The 20,483-nt window shown below is 36.4% G+C and overlaps 1 protein-coding gene across 1 annotated transcript in view; it reads left to right on the forward strand.

Annotated features, from left to right (window-relative positions):
- Positions 1-20,483, forward strand: part of OTOG (otogelin) — a 110,797-nt gene that overhangs the window by 29,250 nt on the left and 61,064 nt on the right. The window contains exons 16-23 of the mRNA XM_087745666.1: positions 1,172-1,304; positions 2,287-2,464; positions 4,312-4,436; positions 5,844-6,056; positions 7,635-7,800; positions 8,307-8,381; positions 11,660-11,703; positions 12,860-13,013. Coding sequence (XP_087601792.1) covers positions 1,172-1,304; positions 2,287-2,464; positions 4,312-4,436; positions 5,844-6,056; positions 7,635-7,800; positions 8,307-8,381; positions 11,660-11,703; positions 12,860-13,013 — 1,088 coding nt within the window. The remainder of the gene's footprint in view (positions 1-1,171; positions 1,305-2,286; positions 2,465-4,311; positions 4,437-5,843; positions 6,057-7,634; positions 7,801-8,306; positions 8,382-11,659; positions 11,704-12,859; positions 13,014-20,483) is intronic.

Genomic DNA, 20,483 nt, shown 5'->3' on the forward strand with positions numbered 1-20,483 from the left:
TATTCAATAGCCCTCAGACTTGTGCTGCTTTCCACCTGTGTGGTATGGTGTCTAGTTGAAGATCACTATGGTAACTAAAACATGCAGGATTATTAAGTAGTTTGGGACTTCATTTAGGTACCAACTAGTTTCAGGACTTGCTTGAATGGAACAAAAATCCAGCTTAATTAACGTAGAATAAGTGTGTTATGGTTGACTTCCATTTGGATGAAAGCAGTAAACTTGAATGCAATTCTTGATCTTTAAACTGTTATGAAATTTTCTTGTGTAGGCCATGTAGCTGCTTTATGTTGTGCAATACTAGCATTTTGGTCAATTAGCTGCTTTTGGTAATGTTAAGTGCCACTGAAGAGGGTGGGTGTAGGTAAGGTAGGTGAGGTTGATCTAGGATTTCTAGGTTGATCTAGGATATTGTTTCATCCAGACTGAAATGCAGTATTCCTTTTCATGTTTTTTCCATATGATGTTTTGACTTAGAGAACTGAAATGAAAATAAGAATAAGCAATGGTAGTAACAAGAAGCAAGGTGGGCCAGTTGGATCTTGTGGTATTGTATGCTGTCATGATGCTGCCTGCCTTTTGTCAATATTCATCCAGGGAGCTTATGAACCTATTCCACAACTCGTCTCAGAAATAATGAACTCAAATGCTGTTTTAAATAGTGATTCACAAGATGCTTCTGTCTTTCATTACTGTTTGCCTTTAAAATAATTTTATATCTTAAATATGCTTTAAAAGAACCTGGGTATATCAGAACACTTTAAAGTACAGATTTAGATTTATGTGCACTGCTATGTGGATAGTGCAGCCTTGTTTGTGAACATTAAAGGACCACTGAGGCTGAGTTAATCAGGGGGTCTCATGAATGACAGGTGTCTTTGTACTAAGCTATGTAGGAATTGTTTAAGTTTCTCTTTCCAAATACCACTTTTGAGCTGTATTTGCATAACAAGTTAGCGTTATATTTTAACATACATGTGAAATAATTCAAAATACTAAGTTTTCTCACTTAGCTGTAAAGCTGTATGTTTTACAAGTGTACTCTTCTAAGAAGCAACATACAACTGAAAATTTTCAATTCCCCACTAATTAGAGCTTTACTTGCACTCTTATTTAACGTTCATCCTACTTTAATTTTTTTTTTCTAAATTTATTTTGCTCTTACTTGTAGAACCAGGATGGATCATGTATTCAGTCAATCAGCCTTATTCTTAAGCAGGACCCCAAGAGGCAAGTGACCCTGACTCATTCAGGAGATGTTTTGGTATATGACCAATACAAAATTAACCTGCCTTATGCAGATGGTAAGGAATAATATATAAGAATATAACTCCTATGAAGCACTAAAGCAGTATTTTAATGGCATATGTGTATGTCGTGCTGCTGTCAATAATGCTAACATACTGAAGTAGTATATTGTTAATATCAACATTGTTAATTTTTTGAGATGTTTCACAAATTAACTGCTTAACTGCTGATGTACTTTTTACACTAATGGTAGGAGTTGTACAGTAGCTGTATTGGGCTAGTGTCTCTTATGTTAAGATTGAGTATGTTCTGTCTCTACCAAGTCCAAATGCCATCCCTCACATTTACAAGGTTGGTTAGTTGTTTTCTGAGGGGAAATTATTTTCTCTGATTCTTGAACTGAAAAATTTCTTTTCCCTTTTTTGTAAGCAACGCAAGTAAATGTAAGTGGGAAGAGCCCTCTTGCCCCTTACAGATAAGCTACAGATTTTCAGACAAAAAATTTCTTTTGTTTCTTTTTGCTTTGAGTTTTTAAATTTCTCCCTCCAGAAGATATGACCAAGTATTCTGCATATGAATGATTCAATGTTAGCATCAATGAGAGCTTGGTATGCAAACCATTAGTATATTTGATGTCTGTGAGGCTGTGACTCCTTGGGAATTTCCCAAAAAAGGCTTTAATACAGGAAGCACGTTGCTGGTGTTAGGATTAAGTTGTCTAAAATAAATCATCTGCAATGTTTGTGTCTTTAAATTGATTTGCTTTTAGTTCATGTTTATGAATATTCCAGTGAACTCTGGATGCATTTTCGAAAAGTGTGGAGACTGTCGTAAGTTTCTTGTTTTCTTCTTTAAAGTCTGAATCAGTGCAACCTTTTGTGAGAAATCAATGATCAGGGGAAAATAGGGCCTTAATAGGAAAAAATGTAACTTCCATAAAAATGATACAAAACAAAAACAGGGAAATGACAAGAAACAAAATGCAAATTACAAGCAGATTTCCTTTGCCTTTCAACAATTTCTGTTTTTACTCACCAGAATTATTTGAAATACGGAAACTCTCCTCTGTATTTCTTCAAGTAAAGACGCACATTGGATTACAGATACTGTATGACAGAGAAGGACTGAGGCTTTACCTCCAAGCTGATGGACAGTGGAAAGATGATACTGTGGGCCTTTGTGGAACCTTCAATGGAAATACGGAGGATGATTTTTTGTATGAATAGCGGCAAGATTTCTATTTGCCAGTATATGAGTATCTACAGTTTAGAGTGGTAGATAAAGTGTGTACTGAAGCTGAATGGATAGATACTAAGAATAATTTATTTTGAAGTTTTGTGTTAGTAGGGTTTAGTTTGCTAAGAGAAAATCTGTAATGTCAATATACGATATCAAGCCAGGTTTTGCTTAAAATATTTTAATAGAAAAATACAGTGAAATATATGACTCAAGTGCTAATTTATCTGAAAAGTTTTGTCCAAAATATGGAGTGGCCTATATAAGGGACTTTCTGCCTCCTTGCAAGCCTCTCTATATCTCTTTCCAGCTCCTATTTTCTGCTGCAAGTTCTGATCTGCTCTCTCTGACAGAGCCTCCATTGTTCAGCATCTGCAAGCCAGCAACAGGAGTTGGCTGTTGCCTGAGCTTTGCTTTGTCGTGATGCAGTGAAAGGTGGTCAGAGCTGCCTGAGCACCACAGTCAAGATCGCTGTTTGTCCAGCTTCTTTGCAGCATATTTCCTACAGATACTAAGGAACAAATTTGCTTCCAGAGGATCAATCAGCCTAATGGAAGTGGGAGAAGGAGAACATGAATTTAGAGCATGATAGAATATTTCTTTGACCAAGAAAAAAAAAAAGAGTAGGAGAACTTTTCTCTCAAAACAGCTGGAATTTTTAAAACCAAAACTAATAGGAAAAACGGGAAAACTTTCCATAATAGTTGCCATTTAAAAACACACACACACAAATACTCTAGTGGATTTTTGCACAATTTCTATCTTGAAGATGAAAAAAGTATTATCAGAATGTTGTTTATAACAAGACTAGGAAATATATAGACAGGATATCAATGAAGAGATTATTTATGTAAAACTACTAAAAATATTTCTCTGCTTGAAGCAAGTAAGTTTTTCTTGTAGCGTATTTTTGATGATAGTCTTTGGATTTGTTCTCAAATAAGTGAGAAGTTGTGCAATAGTTGATATTTGTGAAAAAAGCCCTTAAACTACAGGAACTTATGAATTGTGCAAATTCATCATGTCATTCACATGACAAACCGTAATGTGCAGGCCTCTTGACATGTACACAAAACACCTGATCCACACCAGATTTGGGAGACTTGCCATAGATAATGGTGTCTTTTGCAACACCTCCACTGCCAGCTACTTTACCAGAAGTAATACTACTGGTCGTATGCCTGATGCAATCTTTTCCCTAGAGTGTAACATCCCATATTTAAATGCACAGTTTTGGTCATTCTCCCTATACAATATTAATGCACCTTGGTTATTTTGATCAAAGTCTTTCAAAATCTTTCAGCTTCTGCTGCCCCTGTGCTTACCTGGGCCTCATGGATATCTATTCAATTGCTTTTGCAGTTATATCTCTGGACCCTTGGATTTCTGTTCCTTCCTCTTTCTTGCAGGGACTAGAGAGCCTGGGAAGTCAGCTACCCAAGAACAGACAGGAAATTATAGGTAGAGAGATAAAAATGGATCAGATATCACTGAAGAGGCAGAAGTATGAATAAGAGTGCAGACTTTCAGCACAGTGGTGCTCCCTTCCTCTCTCATGGAAATGGAACTTGGTCTGTTTTGATCTGTCCTTCCTTACAAAGTATCTAATGGCTTTAGAGCACATCTTCTCTTTCGTTTCTGGGCCTTTGCCTGGAAAGAAAGAGTTGAGTCCTGAAACTTAAGCTGACAGTGCTTTACAGGAAAGTGCATGAAAATATGGAACAGTGGAAGGGGAGCTTGAAGCAGCTCTGCTGAAGGGAGTGGGAGAACTGAGACCATTCTGTAAATTCACTGTATCTTTTGTGACTGACTTCTCTTCTGTAAAAGGTCTCCAGTTGGAGTAACTGAAAGCACTCCAGAGCTGTTTGGAAACACATGGAAAACTTCATCGGCATGCATTCTTATGCATGATAGTTCGCAAATGGATCCGTGTGATATTCATCTGCAGGCAGGTGGGCAATGAAGGTCAATTGTTACTGACAAATGCATTTCTACTTATTATATCTGTGCCAGTTTTCCTAGTTGGATCAGGTAAAGTAATAACCAGTCCTACCCACTGAAAAAATTAATACTTAAATTAATGCTTGCAGAGGCACTCAAAATAACCCCTTTTTATTTCTGGTTTGCAGTTACAACCTGTTAAGTTAGATGTGCATTAATGGTTGGTAGTATGTCTAGTATCGGTGATGCTGCTAGTTAAGATGGAGACGCAAAAGTATTGGTATATTCATTTTTGAAAATACTGAAAAAATGAAAGATTTGGTTTAGTTGTCTGTTATGGAGGAGAATGAGTAGGAGAAAGATACTTATGCGCTGCCAGCCTTTAAATTCAGCTGAAAGGGTCCAGTTGGGGAAAAATGCCTAGTGGCTGATGCCATGAGGACCAGAGATGGTCATCCTTTAATAATGATGAACTTTGTAGATCATCAGTGTTATCCATTTCATGGTTCCTACCCCTTCTTCTCTTGGACCCTACACACTTTTAGGCAAGATACAGATGTAAAATATTGATTAAGGTTTTGCCTGTAATTTCAGCAGTGCTAGGAAATCATCTTGTCTCCTGCTACATCGTCATCTTTTGAGTATTTATATGATGTGCAGCACTAAGAAGCTGCATTCTTGGTGATGGGTTTGGACATGAATATAGAAAAAAGTGGGCTGTACAGGAAGTCAGAAATTCTGGAAAAGGAATTTTGAAGTCCTAGTTTATGCATCTCTCATTTTGTGGGAAATACAAATTTATTTCTTTCTGGGTATAACATATTATTTCTTTTGACCGCTATTGCACAATAACTTAATGCGTTCAGAATTAAGATATTCAGGTGAGTGCTGTGTTTGGAGCTTCTTACGTAACTATTTGATACTGCTCTTGTTCTCCTGTGCGATAGTGCTACCCCAAGCTAGCAGCTCTGGGCGTGGTTGCAGCCTTAAGCAACTGAAACAATGAGTAACAGATTGTTCTTTAAAATACTGACCTATTGAAGTAGTTGCTGGGAATGACTTAAACTGAAGAGATATGTAATCCTGTGTGTTTACGAAAGGCACTGGGTAGTGTGCAGCATCTGTTGCCTAACCCGCATCCATGAATCAGTTTAAAGATAGGAGACTGTATGTAGGCACTGTCTGTGTATCGTAAAGTTTACCAAATACCTTAAAACCATTCCCAGAACAAGTTCAAAACTATGATGAGCTAACTTCTTTTCTGTCCTTCCATACAGTTGTATAGATATCAAAGATAGAAAGATATATATGGCAATAGTATATAACTACGATCAGTTGCATTGTATAGAACACACTTTTTATTCCAAGTCTTTTTAAGCTCCCTAACTGAAACAGTGTTTAATCTCTTATTCGTATAGCCTCTTATGCAGCAGAAGCTTGTAGCGTCCTTACGAAACAACTTTTTGCTCCATGCTACCCCTATTTGAGTCCTGTGCCCTATTTTGAGCAGTGCAGAAGAGACACTTGCAAATGTGGACAGATTTGTTTTTGCTCTGCTCTGGCCCATTATGCTCATCATTGCCGAAGATTTGGAGTTGTTATAGATTTCAGAGGAGGTGTCCCAGACTGCGGTGAGTTGCCTTTCAGTTCTAGTCTTAAATAATTACTGTTTGAGGACTTTAGAATCACAATCGGAAAATAAAATTAAATGAATATAATCTTTTAAATGAGAAGAGGATTAATTTTATCTTTTTATAAAGGACAAGGTTCTTTTTTTGTCAAGACAGAATTAGTACCAGTGGTTTTAGAGGATTGTTCCTTTATAGCTGGCTTTCTTTTGTTCTTTTGACTTAAGAAACAAGATTTTCTTTTTTTTGAAGTAGTTGGAGGGCTTCAAATGTATCCAGGATTAAAAATATGTCTATATCTCTTATATGGCTTTGAATGTCATACCCATGTTGATATTATTCATGAGCTGCATAAATAAATTTGTTCTTTTCCTTGTAGATGCTAGGTTTATCTAATTCTTTAAATAAATGAAATGAAAAATTATGGTGATGTATTTAGCCCTTTTTTTTAATTGTCAACTTCTGCTGTCTGGCAATCTCTAGCTTATTCTCTTACTGTCAGTGACACTGAAATAGAGAGTGCTGAAATAAGTGTAGAGAATTGGTATCGTTGGTATTTAATTTAAAATTAATGGAAGAATATAGACAGCGTAGAGATAACAGATGTCACCTTTGGCTATCTGCTCTATAAAGCCTCACAAGTAGAGGAGTGGGATAGTATTATTAAATTCTTTAGTTTATATGAACTTCTAGTGATGCAAAAAGATGTTGATGGGACGTGTAGTGCCCTCATGTACGTTTTTTAAAATTATAGTATTGGAAACCTTATAAAACAACCCTAAACTGACAACCCTGATGTTTCAGTAGGTTTGGCTCCATAAACAAGGCTGACAATCTTTTGTAAGGAACATTTAAGAATTTAACATCTGGTAGTTTTCATCACATCATGTAATTACCTGTGTTGTAATGCATGCTAAAGAGAATTTTGGAAAGTTGGTCCAGCTTAAGTATCTCAAGCTGGAGTATCTGTATGTCTGTCTGGAAAAGACTGGCTTGCTTGCAGTCATTATGGCATGAATGGCTATGTCCACTATGATGTTCAAAGCATTTAATTGTATTTTACTTTTCTACAAGCAAGTATAGTTTTATTAAATATATATGAAAAGTCATGCTTGTATGGTTTAAAATATGTGAATCTTTAGTATTTCAAGAACTTCAGATTTTTTTTAAGTAGAGCTTTATAGGATATATATGTATGTGTATATATAAGAAAACTGAAGATGGTATTGTGCAACATCTGCGAAGTACACTCATTTGTTGCTTTTAATGCACTCTTTAAGATGCTGTGCATTTCCCAAAACCCATGCACAAGAGCCAAGTGTTTTTAGAGTTAGAGGGGAAAAAAGCTTCAACTGTTCAGTTTCCCCAGTGTAAATCTGGATTACCTGCACAGACTTCATTGTACTCGTTATTACTGCGGATTTACATCTGTGTAGTTTACACAGCATAGTGCCAAGATAGCAATTTTAGTGGAATTTAATGGGATTGGGAATGAAAGAGTAGAGATGTTTATCAGAAAACTGTTGGGAGGTACTTGAGTCTCTTGCACTGTAATTTGAGAGATTTGTTTCATTTGGACAGCTCTTTCATGTGAAGATACAAAAGAGTACAGTACTTGTGTATCTACCTGTGGCAGAACCTGCCAAGCACTGTCTGTGCCAGAGACATGCAGCAGTGATTGTGTTGAAGGCTGTGCTTGTCCCTCTGGAATGTATTTGAATTCCAAGACTGAGCGATGTGTACAGAGGTAGGTAAAGTTGCAATTCTGATAGTCAGCCCCACTATTCTAGACCACTGCATTTGCAAGTCAGAGTGGAAAGCTAATAAACATGTAACCTTGTAGGTATTATGCATCTGTAAAGTTGTTGGGATCTTAGAATTATACAGAACCCATATGTTGATCAAAAATAGCTGTTTTACAGTACTGACACTCATCCAACATCACCAAAGCTAGTTGTTACATATTGTCGGGTCTTTGGCATATGAGAGATACAAAAGGTGTCCATTCTTGTAGGTGTTCTGCTTTGTTACTGATTTGGTTTGGAATGCGCTTGAGTTATATGGCAGTATTGAGATCAATTTCTTGTATTTAAAAAGAAAAAAACCACAAAACCCCCACCCAACTAACCAAAAAACCTCACCAAAACCAACAAAGCAACCAATTGAACTTTTGAACAGCAATCAAGTCCATGGAAAATTTTTTCTTCCTTCAGTTTGAGTTAATCACAGTTACATGTTTTTCCTCTACTCCAGAAATGAATGCCCATGTTATTTTCAAGGAATTGACTATCCCCCTGGAGAAAATGTTATGACATCTTTGGGCAAATGGTAAGATACAAAACTTTTTTTCACCTGACTAAATGGTGTCTCTCTTAAGAGCTCTGTCAAATCATTCTGGTTAGCCTGTTGGTTTTTTTGTTGCTGTTTTGTCTGGGTTTTTTTGTTTGTTTGTTTTAATGAAACATAGAGAATAAACCTATGTCAGTTTTCTGTGCATGTTTGGACAGAGCTTCTTTAGAACTTTGTTTTCCAGGCTGCTGTGCTTATAAGCCAATATACTGAAGTGCAAAGCAGAGAGAAAAGCCACTATGATTTTGTAGACCCATAGTAATGTGAAGAGCTCCAGAAAACCCCAGACATTTCCTGACTGTCCATTCAAGTCTGTTCAGCTAGACTTTCATTGCTATTCTCCTTCCCTATACCAGATTGTAAATCCATTTATTGAAGAATAATTAAGAATCTGTCTTCCCGTAGTATAGAATCAGTGTAAAAGAGCGATGTGGCTTTATCAACTAAAACAATACAAGTAGCTGTCAGCTGCAGCCAAAGGTAAATAAGCATCTTATTGTTCGTTACATTTAGCATTTGTTCTTGTCCTCTTGCTCTTCCATTTGCATCATTACAGTCATGACATTAAAGAAGGCAACTTGTTAAATTATTCTGGCTGCTGCCAGATGCATCCCTTTCACCAGTTAAACAGTCGACAGTAGAAAGAAACTACTTCTTTTTATTGAAGTAGTGTTGGGAGCTCTCACTGCCTGTATCAGTTGTTACAGCACTTAATTAAAAGCAGAACAGACCAAATCATGTCTGTGATAGATCAGCATAGTATACTGGCTTGTTGTAAAAGCCATATAAGAGATTAATATTGCCAGACACCTATTGCAATCGGGACATTTAGTAAACATACACACTCATTCTCACTCTCACTCTTGTCAGCAGCCTAGTGTCCATAAATACTGATCATTATCAATCTATATCTTAATTGTCAAGTTAGCTCATCTTTACCTTAGGGCAGATTCCCTGGAGAGTACGAGGCAACCTATTCTGCTTATGGGGCTGTGCAAGATCCAGGTACACTGTTGCCTGCTTTTCTGGATGTTTTTGTTCGCATGGCATGTGGCAGACAGCACTGGCAGTCATGGGAAGGGGCTTCTCCTGGTAGATTCTTTAATTTGTTTCCTTTCATCCTCCTCCTCAAGGGTTTAGTTTAGCTAATTATGCTAAACAGTATGGTGGATATTTGGCTGAATGCACACTGATCATGTGATCATCCACAAATGTGTTTTTTTAGAAATTACTACACGTGAAAATCATCTTTCCATTTATTTCAGTGGAGTTATTTGGGATCTGGCAGCTTATGTTTCATGTGAATGTGTTAATTAAAGTATATCTACTGGTTTACAACTACTAGTCTTCAAGATAAAAATAAGAGATCTGTATCTCCAATTTAGTCATGACTTCCTGGCTGCGTTTTAACAAGGCTGTATACAGATCTGTTGAGAGAAAAGGCTTTCAAACATGGAGGTACAGACTGTCAGCTCCTCTGAATTACCGTGTGCTAAGTAATACATTAGGAATCATGTAGGACTATGTGTGGATGAACTGGAAAAAAATACACACAATGTATTGGGTTTTTTCTGTCACTGTGTTTTTATTAGAAACAATTATGATCTTTATTATGCTCTCTGTGTCCCTTTTCTTCTCAAGTGCTTCCTCTTTGGAACTTCCACTTTCAAACTGGAATTTCTTCTCATGTTATGTCAGCATTTGAGTTGCCTCCCTGTCAGTTCCCTTTGGTACTACTTTGCCTGTTGGCTGAGTTACACTGTGAAGTCCTTGAGCTGGGACACTTTTTCCTGCTTTGGGGCACATGTACAACTCCAAACATGACAGCAGAGTGGCTGTAGCACATCCAGAATTTGATTCTTAATCTGCTTTACTAGCAGTAGGTGTACTGGGGACCTCTTAGCCATTGCAAAAGAATGGGAGAATAGTGCTGGAGTTCATGAGCTTAGGTTCTCTAGTGAAACACAGGACCTGAAATGAAGCCAGTGCTGCTACATTTTTCCCTGACAATGAGTTGCTATCAGATCTGATGCCATTTTATAAAAGTACTAGACTATTTTGGCTGGAATTAGACAGGAGCAGGCGGTATTATGTTGCTCAGTGCTTCCCTGTGTGCAGTATCTTGTCAGAGCTGAGTTAAATGCAGTTCGCTTGTTTCTTTGCTGGACTGTGTCATCTAGGGGAAACACATTGTGTCTGTTCCTGTCTGTGTAATATTTTGCATGTGTGAATGGGTATACATACTACAAGCTTTATGATATACTAATTTAAAATTCTTAGTTTGAATCTTGATTAGAATAGTTGTTTCAGTTTGTTTAGGTTCTGATTATGAACTGTAGTTCCAGTTAGTTCTGATAATAGTCACAGTAGGTTGCTATTCCAAATTCCTATAATATTGTTGAAGCAAAATTAGTTTGAGACAGCATGAGGGTAAAAATCAGCAGCTGCATCACTGTTTCCTTCTTTGAGCAAAGAACACTAAAATAATTGAAACACTCATTTTGTTACAAATGAGAGAGAAATTCGTGATATTGTGAGATGTTTTGAGATGGATGGTTTGTTCATGATCCATGTTAGGAGAAGCTGAGAAGTTATCAATCTATTGTTACTGTGTTTTGCTTGGGGAAAAGTCACTCCAGTTCAGTACAAAAAATTGTTGCAGTCACAATAGCTTGTGACTGTATTATATTCAACATTGTGGTTTTACCTTCAGCTGTGGGATAACCTAAGAACTGTTGGTATCATCAAGATTTTCATTGCTTTTCAGCAGAGTTCTAAGCTGATGGGGAGGCAAATGGAGGATTTATAGTAGTGTTAAGAATGTTTATATAAAAGTACATATCCAGAGCTTGCTGTCACATATACATATGTGTGTTTAGGGTTTGGCTTTGTTTTGCTGCTATTGCTCATTGCATTTTTGTTTTAGATAATGATGATTCTGTTACATACAGAGCTTGATTTATTCTTACTGCACTGATGTCTTTGGGAGCAGTATAGTGGTGTATTCCTGTATGTATTTTTATGTCAGCTCAGGCATTGTAACTCATAGTAATGTTATGCAGAAAGCAAAAGTTGGAAGTGTAATTAATATTCTTCATGTGTTAAGGCAATGCACACCTTATCCACAGTTCTGATGTTCGGTACAAATATTTATACAGTTATTTTGATTGATACTGCATGCTTCATTATTAAACAGAAAACATTAATATTTTAGATCTTCCTGGCTCTCATTACATCTTCATGTATTTTTATTGCAGCCATTGCAGGGATGGAGTAATGAATTGTGATAACAACTTAATAGGTGAGTGAAGAGAGAGAGAGGGAAAAGATACTTGAAGTCCAATGAAGAGGTATCCTCCAATCTCTGTGGAACTCCTTATCTTGTAGGAGAAGATGTGCAGTATGTACAAATGAATAACTTGCAGGAGGCAATCTGTAATTTAAGAATTATATATTTGTGTGATTGAAAGAAAGGCTGGTGCAAAGCAGCAGCATAACTGTCCAAAATACTGCTAAATCTGAGCAACTTTTTTCCCAGTGCTTTAAAATACTACTTTTTTTTAGATTGCTAATGTAAATAAGCTTAGCTGCATGACAAACAGCAGAACTTCAGTAGGACAAAAAAAGGTTAGCTTTGCCCCATAACACATGGTTGTAGGAACGGAACACTGGCAGTAATTTTTCACAGATATTTTTTCTTTCCCTCCACAAACCCTGAGTAACTGAAATATGAAAAAATATTTCTTTTGTCATACTTAAGCAAAAGAACGTAACAAAATGTAACAAGTGGTTTTTCTATTACAGCATATTTTATATGTCATTAAGTATTATGGTCCATACTCTTGTTATGATGCTCCTTTTACTTTAGTGAGAAAGGATTTTATTTGAGGTTTCAGTTCTAGAATTGCCAACTCTTGGGCCTTTAGCAGAAATCTGTTCCTCGTGCACTTGAAGGTGGTGGTTGTACTGATTTGACAATTATCCAGAACCTCTCTCCCTGATAAATAAATAAACAAATCCCAGCAACCAACAAAAAAACACTTTAAAACTGCCACTATTTTGGGCATTTCTGTTAAATATACACAGTATGCTCGGTGCAATCCAAAAGCAATTGTGCAATAGAGTTGTTTTGTTCATAGTCAGTGGCTCCAGTATGGGAAGTCATATCTAGCTTTCAAACCTTTTCTCTTTTTTCTGTTTTAGAGGCTGATTCCTGACTAACTGTTTAGAAAGTCATGTCCCTTACTAAATTGATATATTCATTTCAGTATTTTGTATGAGATTTATAAGGGTTCGATGAAGTTATACTCAGGATAGACAGGCAGTTGGATGTTATCGGTGTTACTAGATGTTACACTTTTGTTATTTATTCTCAATCTAAATCTATTGCATACCTTTATGGAATACAGAATTTCAGGTGTGAAAACTAATGTGTTTGTCAATTTTTTTTCCCCCAGCACACAGCTGCCCAGTTGGACAGATTTATATTAACTGCAGTAATCCACAAGTTGATCCTGAGCTCAGCAGAGAGAGAACTTGTGAGAATCAGCTGCTAAACCTCACTTTCTCAGCACACCTTCCTTGTGTTTCAGGTTGTGTCTGCCCACCGGGGTGAGTCCAGACAGACTTGCATCTTTTGGTGCACAAACATAGATGACTACCTTCGGTAGCATTGAGTAATTAATTCTGCTGAGGACATACCATATTCCTACTTGGAGAATTTGATGTGTCAAGTGGTGAGCATTCCACTTGTGGAGGCTTACCACACAACAGTATGGGCTGTTGAAGGCATAAGAAATGGTAAACTAAGAGATGGGGGGAGCTGAAGGTCTAATACTTCACAAAAATAAAACCAAAATAACAGGACTATAGAAAGGGTATTGAAATAACTTGATCCAATCCCTGTACTACAGCAGAATCGTGTTTACCGAGATAATTTTTTTTCAGATATCTAACCTCTTATTTGAACACTTCACTGAGGGAGGCATGTTTCTTCATTCGTAGGTATTATTTTCAGTGTTCTCTCCCTCAGAAGGCTATTTTAAGTGTCAGGGATTTATGCTGAAAATGTGCAGATGAGCTGTTGTCATGTTTTAGAATCAAACCTTGTATTGCTGAGAGATTTTTGAATATAAAAATAGCAATTATGTGTTTAAGTTAAGTTGGTTTTGGTGGGATTTAGTCTCTTAGGCACATAGCTTAAAGTTTTTGAGTATTGTCACTCTAAAATCACTGTTTATGCCTTGAAAGCCTCCTCAAAATGAAGAGTAAAAGCCAGATCCACAGTCTAACTGGGTTGAAATAGCTCAGTTGAAGTCTCTGGACTCATTTCTGTGTAGATTTTTGTGTCGTGGTAAAAGATAGCTACTCAAACTTCTGGTTTTTACCTTAACATTGAGAAGCATGAAATGTCAAGCTGTTCACATGAAATGGAACTTGTAATTAGTCCAACTCACAATGTGGTACCATGGTGAAAAAGTGCAGTGCTAAGAAGGATTTTGAAATTAACTGTAGGCAGACATTTTCAGAATTGCAAAAACCCATCATGTTGGACCTGGCTGATACCCTTCAAAGCCAATGCCTACCTTCAGCAGCACTGAATGGCAGGCAACTCAGCAGAGTATAAAAAGTTTATATATGATCTATTTTGCTGTGCATGATCTCTAAGATTGTGAGCTTTTCTATTGCTTCCTGGTGTAAGTTGGTCCTGGAATTTAAGCAATGAAAATGTTTGGGGGTTTTTTGTTTGTTTTGTTTTGGGTTTGGTTTTTTTTGTTTTCAGCATTGGAAGGCTCAGTGTTGAGTATTGGTGATCCCAAAGCTCTGATAATATGTTTGTATAGTTACAAGAGGCAGAGTTTTATAATTTCCTAGAGACAAAACACAAAATTAAGAAGTTCCATATTTACCATAACTTCAGGAAACTTAATTCTGTTCTCCTATGGCTGTACACTGCCTGTAGAGATAGTGACACAAACTTTGTTTTTTGGGGGGGGAGAGAGGCTTGTTTGTTTTGTAGGACTTTATCCTCAGTGCTTAACGTAGAACTAGGAAACAGTGTCACAAGCCTAGGATTTGAACCAGGAATATCAGTCTGTACTGATGAAGTAGAATGGCAAAGTGTTTATTTGTTTCCATGTATTTAATATATAGTGTCAAGTTCTGACTGACAGGGAAGTGCTTATGCAGTGTTTGAGGGACACTTCCTCGAAAGGCAAGGGAACAAGTTTCCAGGCTCTGCCAGTCCTTTCATGTGAAATGTAACATGGCAGCATCTGGCTTCCATGATCACAAACTGCACGATTTGGAATATAAGGTGTAATCCAAAAATCATGTATTTATTTTAAAATAAATTGAACAGCATTTACAGTGATTCTCGGTTCTTTCCATTATAGAGTTACTTGCAAGCTAGTCAAATCTGATATCTTTTAAATATTTGGCTCTGGTGCTCCTATACTGCATATATATTTATGTTTTTATTTGAGATTGCTTTAAGAAGAATTAAGATGATGCTGAAGGCATGTGTTTTTAAGTGTGCTTTTGGAAACATAAGAGACTTCTGCTATGTATTAATGATGCAAGGTTTTCTATTTAGACAATGAATCTTAATATGTTAGTTATTTTAATAATAGTTGCTTTTGGATAGAAACTGTTGGATCTGAACAGCCCTAATGTTTTAAGTCAGTCACTGAATTCACATTCCAATGATTCGTACTGCAGATTGACCACATGAGAGTCAGAGCAACACAGTAAGACAAAAACGTATTATTGAAAGAGAAAGATGGAACAAATACCATTACCTTCAATCAGTATCTTATCCTGTGTTCGTGACAGTTCAAGTAGTGCAGGATTCAAATGCACTGTGAATTTGTGCAACTTCAAAATCACCTTTCTAGGCAATTGGTTCTTACTGGTGAAATATAAAACTGAGGTGACATTGCCCACTTTACAAGGTTAAAACAGCCATGAAATTTTTTTGATCTTAACATTAGTTCTTTACCTGAAATTATTAGTGTCATTCCCTTATTCATGCTTTTGTTCCTGTTTGAGATCTTGCATCAGTTTAGCTTGATTCATTACCTGTAAGCTAAGCTGATTTAAGCAGTAATGAAATCAGTTTAACATGTTGGATTATTTTTGGTTGGTTTAGGTAAACTAATGGAAAAAAAACTTGGTGTAAAAAAAATGAGTATGTCACAGTTAAACTGGTATAGGAAGCTACATTTTTTTCAGGAGGAAGAATCTTCCCAATCTGTTTAATTGGATGATTATTCTTCAATGATACTGTGGAAGATATTTAACACAGAAAGAGAGGGAAAGAACCTGCTTTCACAGAAAGTGGTGTTAAGATTTCAAGAGGGCAATATTTTTATTTTGCAGTCTATTTTTTTTAGTGTTTGGAGAGTCCAAAATAGTATTTCAAATACTTCACTATTTCTAGCATTCATTCTTTGTTGTGCTTAGAGTACATTCTAGTGGAACTTGCATGAAATAGAAATTAAATACAAAATGAGGAAATCGTAGTGAAAAGTAGAAGTTGTCTCTGAGTATGATTCATTTGGCCTCCTTTTTTGTCTGCAGTGAATAAATCAGATGCAAGTAACTATGCTGTAAATATTTAAATTTACAGGCGATCATTCCCATCCTATGGGTTACAGTTTTTACAGTATAAAAATTATGATCATATACTTACCCTCTGTTTTAGAAGTGATTGAGGTAGAACACTAGTTCTCCTGGAACACATGTTCTAATGTTGTTCCACCCTGCTTTGCTGACATATTGAGTGATTTTTAAGATTTTATTTGTGTGTTTTCTAACTGTTTTTCATCTGCCACTGTTTAAATGGCAACTTCCTATATTTCCATGCTGCATTCCAGAAAAATAAGTAATACTCTGTTTACGACACAGTTGGTAATTTTTCAAGTTTGATCTTTAAATTACATTTTCTGCTTCTGGGTTGCTATGATTCAGATGATTTTTCCCTCTTTAACTATACCAAATGTATATGATTGACACAGAGTCTTTAATCAGACTGCAGAAGAAACAAAGAGAAAAGACAGAGAAAGAAAGAGAGAGAAAAACCAGTAGTATCTTCCTATATTTCTGCATACTATGTGACACGTTTACCACAAATGGACATATGCTGGTTTGTGCCTGTTCTATTCCATTAGTTTTCCATGGTCTCCAGTCAGACCGGTAATGATCTCTGAAACAGCCAGCTTCTGTTTGGTGTTCCTTATAGCCTGCTCTTACTGTTGCTGTAAAGGAAAAACAGTCACTTTCCTGACTTGTGTTTTCTCACTTCCCCCACTGATGTTATTTTACCCTTGACTGCAGCATGAGTTGGATTTGGCTGTTCTATCCTTTATATAGTGTACAGTATAAAAAATCTGTACATACAATGTAAATAGTTTTTCAAACTGACAGTTAAGGGTTAGCTGGACTTCAGTGGCTGCTTGGTACTGTGTTGTGTGGGTGTATGTCTTGCAATTTATTAACCACATCACTGCAGCAGAGAGGCCACAATCATGTTGCATATGTAATTATTTTGCCTAGTTCAGCAAAATTTTAGAGCAGCTTCACTGCTACTCTTGTGTGATCCAGTAGTAGTGATGAAGGATTCGTGTAATCCTTGGGGCTGCAGGAACAAACCAAACTCTGTGCTGCAATGCCAAGGATCCCTGGAAGGGATTTGCAGATGTTTTATGTGCATTGTCCTAGGAGGCACACAGCAATGAAAAAGAACTGGAAATTTAACACAGGATTTATTGTTAAAGGATTACCTCACAATGCTTTTGAAATATTGATTAATCGATCTGAGAGATAAATGTGTCAATATTGCAGGCTTATCTGTGTCGGGTATCATGATATAGAACATGCAGGCTCTACGGGATATAATGAATCCCATGCCTTTTTAAAAGCCGTTTTCCCCACTCTCTTAATAGAGGGCCCCTCAGAATAACCAGAGGTCAATTTTTTTCTTTATATAAAAATATTAGAAATTACAGAATTTATAACACTGAGTAATGTGAATGGCCCTGCCTCATCATGGAGCAGTGGAGTTGTCAAGATGCATGAACTAAACAATATTAGTTCAGTCCAGCTAAGCTGCACACCCTGAATTCAACCAGTGATGTCTGATACCTGTGCTAATCCTATTTTTATCAATTTTGTTTTTTTCTGATGGATTTATTTTAGGTATAGCAGGTTCTAATTGCACTTTGGGGTTTAAAGAAAGGACAAATGTATCTTTATGGTTATAAGGTGAAGACTGAAGCTGGGCAGGTAGTTTCTGCTCCTTGCTTCCTGAGCTCAGTTGATGCTTTGAAATAACCAACAAAAAATGTTAATACAATGAAGAATGGATTAAAACTTGTCAAGTTGAGTATATATCATTAAAAAAGAAAAAAGTGAGTAGGTATTAACAGATTTTTTTTTTGTAAAGGGAATTTTCTTCCTTATATGTGAGCTTTTAAAAAGTATTTATATTTAAGTAAGTGCATCTTTTTAAATGTCCCTATAGAAGAGAAAACTGAATGCTAGGGGTACAGCTGCTGTATGTTGGTTTTATCCATTCATTATCAAGCACCTCCTTTGAGAAAAGCTACCACAAGAAAAGCACTGTCATCTTTTTGAAGACAGATGCTTTTATTTGGACTGACTTGGTTGAATTGTTTAATAATGTACATTAGTATTTGTTTTAGATTGTGTTACCCACTCATATTTCCATTAACTGAAATATTTAATAATTTCTATGTATATTATACATTAATTCCATCTTGCTGTAAAAACCAAGAGGCCCTTCAGCCCCTCAATATGAATAATAAATACAAATTCTGAGGGTTATGTCACTAGCTTGCAATACATATTGCCCCAAATGCAAATAGTAATTATTTCTGCTACTTCTGTTACTACCTCATAGTGTCACCTATTAGATCTTCCACACTTTTTTTTCCTTTTTATGTTTTTGTCCCCTCTATAAGCTGTGTTAATTGAAGCACCCACCTCCCCAAAACAAAATAAAACCGACAAAAAGCTGAGATCTCATTTCACCAACTTCACAGCCATGGATTTCTATAGACATGGCTCATGGTTGACACTTCACAGAATGGAAAAAGTTGACTGGGACTTTAGTTTTCTTGGTACCAAAGTATACACAAATTTTTTTCCAGATTCCAAACACTTCAATGTTGGCACGCTGAGTTATAGTCATTAAGACATGGACATTTGTGGGACTGGGTTTTGATGCTAGTGTTCCAATATCCACCCCAGTTTCTCTTGAATGAGTGGTGTGGAGTTATGTGGCCTTTCCAGGCTGGATGCAATGTTCTCTAGTGTGGTAGGACAGGATTCCACTTCTGCAGACAACCGTTATCATCTGTGACAGAGAATACTCTCTTTTGTGCTGACCCTGGAGTCTACTAAATTTGGGCCAGTTTACCCTAATAAGAGTTTTTAGGTCTGTTTCTTTTTTTACCACTTACTGCTCCTATAAAATAGAGCTATGAAAAGATAGTAAATGGAAAGCTGTGGTATCCTGTAACTGTAATGAAGTTTTGTAACTAAAAGGAATATCGTGCCAGGTTTTTCCTCCAAAAATTTCTAAATTATCACTATTTCTGAAGTGATGTATTGTATCAAATGACATGTAAGGAGCTTAAACACATTCTTGAAAGGCTTTCTTAAAAAAGAAAACTCATCACTTTCTAATTGGCACAAAGAAAACAATGAATTTTGTCATCTTATAAATGTGTCTATGGACAAACCTAATAATGGGGGAAGCATGTAATTTGGTTTCAAATATTTTTAGAAAACTAACTTTTATTAGAAGAAATTACATCGACTTTGCCATGTCTTAAAATATGTCTCCTTACATGAAATCAAAGTCCTGTCCTTTTGGTATGTGTTAATATCCTTTTTTGAAAGACCTACTGCTCCTCCGTTTAAGTAAAGCTCAGAATTTATTATTATTAGCATGAAAATAAAAGTAGTGTTCTGTTCAAACCTCTCTTCTGGATGGCCCTGCCACTGCTATCGTGCGAAATATTTTTAATCTTTTGCTTTTTCTGCTTTAGGCAGAGTTTTTTGGAGAAGTCAGTCAGGAAGATATAATGTGTTCCAGGTAAATAAGGATAACCCTCCATGGGGATACCATCGTGGCTATTCACTCTACTGTTTCCTCAGGAAAATACAATTCTGTTACAAAGACTGCATCAACATTCCTGTATTTGGGTGCTTCAGGAACTGATATTTGTCAATACTGGGTTTTATGCTGATTTCTATTTCTGATGGCTGTAGAATTACACCATGGTAAAGGTTTTGGATTGGAGTTCATTTCCAAAGGTTAAATGTACCTCCATTGCAGCGCCATAACAAGACAACCCAGTTCTTTTCCATCCTCTTCTGCTCTGCAGACTTGCTACTCTGATCTATTTCAGTGCTCCTCATTTCCTCTTGCAATACTTCTAAAGCCCTCTTGGTTTTCTACTTTCTAGTTTACGCTAGCTGCAAACAAATCTCCACCCCGCCCCCTCCCTGTACTTGTATTCAGTTCACAGTAAAACTTCATCAGTATCATTCAGATTCTTGAGCACTTTTTCATATTACCTTCTGTTTTTCCACTTGTTTTTAAGAAGAGAATAATGGAACTTTCTGTCATTTGGTTTGAAAGGAAGGCTTCTGTTAGATTTGCAGTTAATTTCTGAAAATGCATTCTTGTAATAAAAAGAATATCTATTTAAACTTGTTCATTACATTAGGAAAAATTGCATACTAAAAAACCATTATTGTAGTTATGGAGTATTTAACTTAGGCATTTCTTTGAGAGGAGTTGAGGATCTTGAATCAGTCAAGCCATCTTTTTTGGTTTTGTTTTGCTTACTTTTTAACCTCCACTACAATTCAAGCAGGTACTTGATCTGACTGTAAAAAACCTGGTGATGCTATTTACTGGCAACGATGAGTAAGTCAAGTAAGGTTGAATCATCTTCCGTGGTGAAAACTGCTTCAGCTATAAATCTGTTAGTTGTCTGGCATATAGATTATCATCTTCTACTGCAGATTAAGAATTCGGAGACCAGG

Source organism: Nipponia nippon, unplaced genomic scaffold, assembly GCF_047370975.1.
Source record: "Nipponia nippon isolate SJK-2023a ecotype South Korea unplaced genomic scaffold, ASM4737097v1 scaffold_10, whole genome shotgun sequence".
Lineage (NCBI taxonomy): Eukaryota > Metazoa > Chordata > Aves > Pelecaniformes > Threskiornithidae > Nipponia > Nipponia nippon.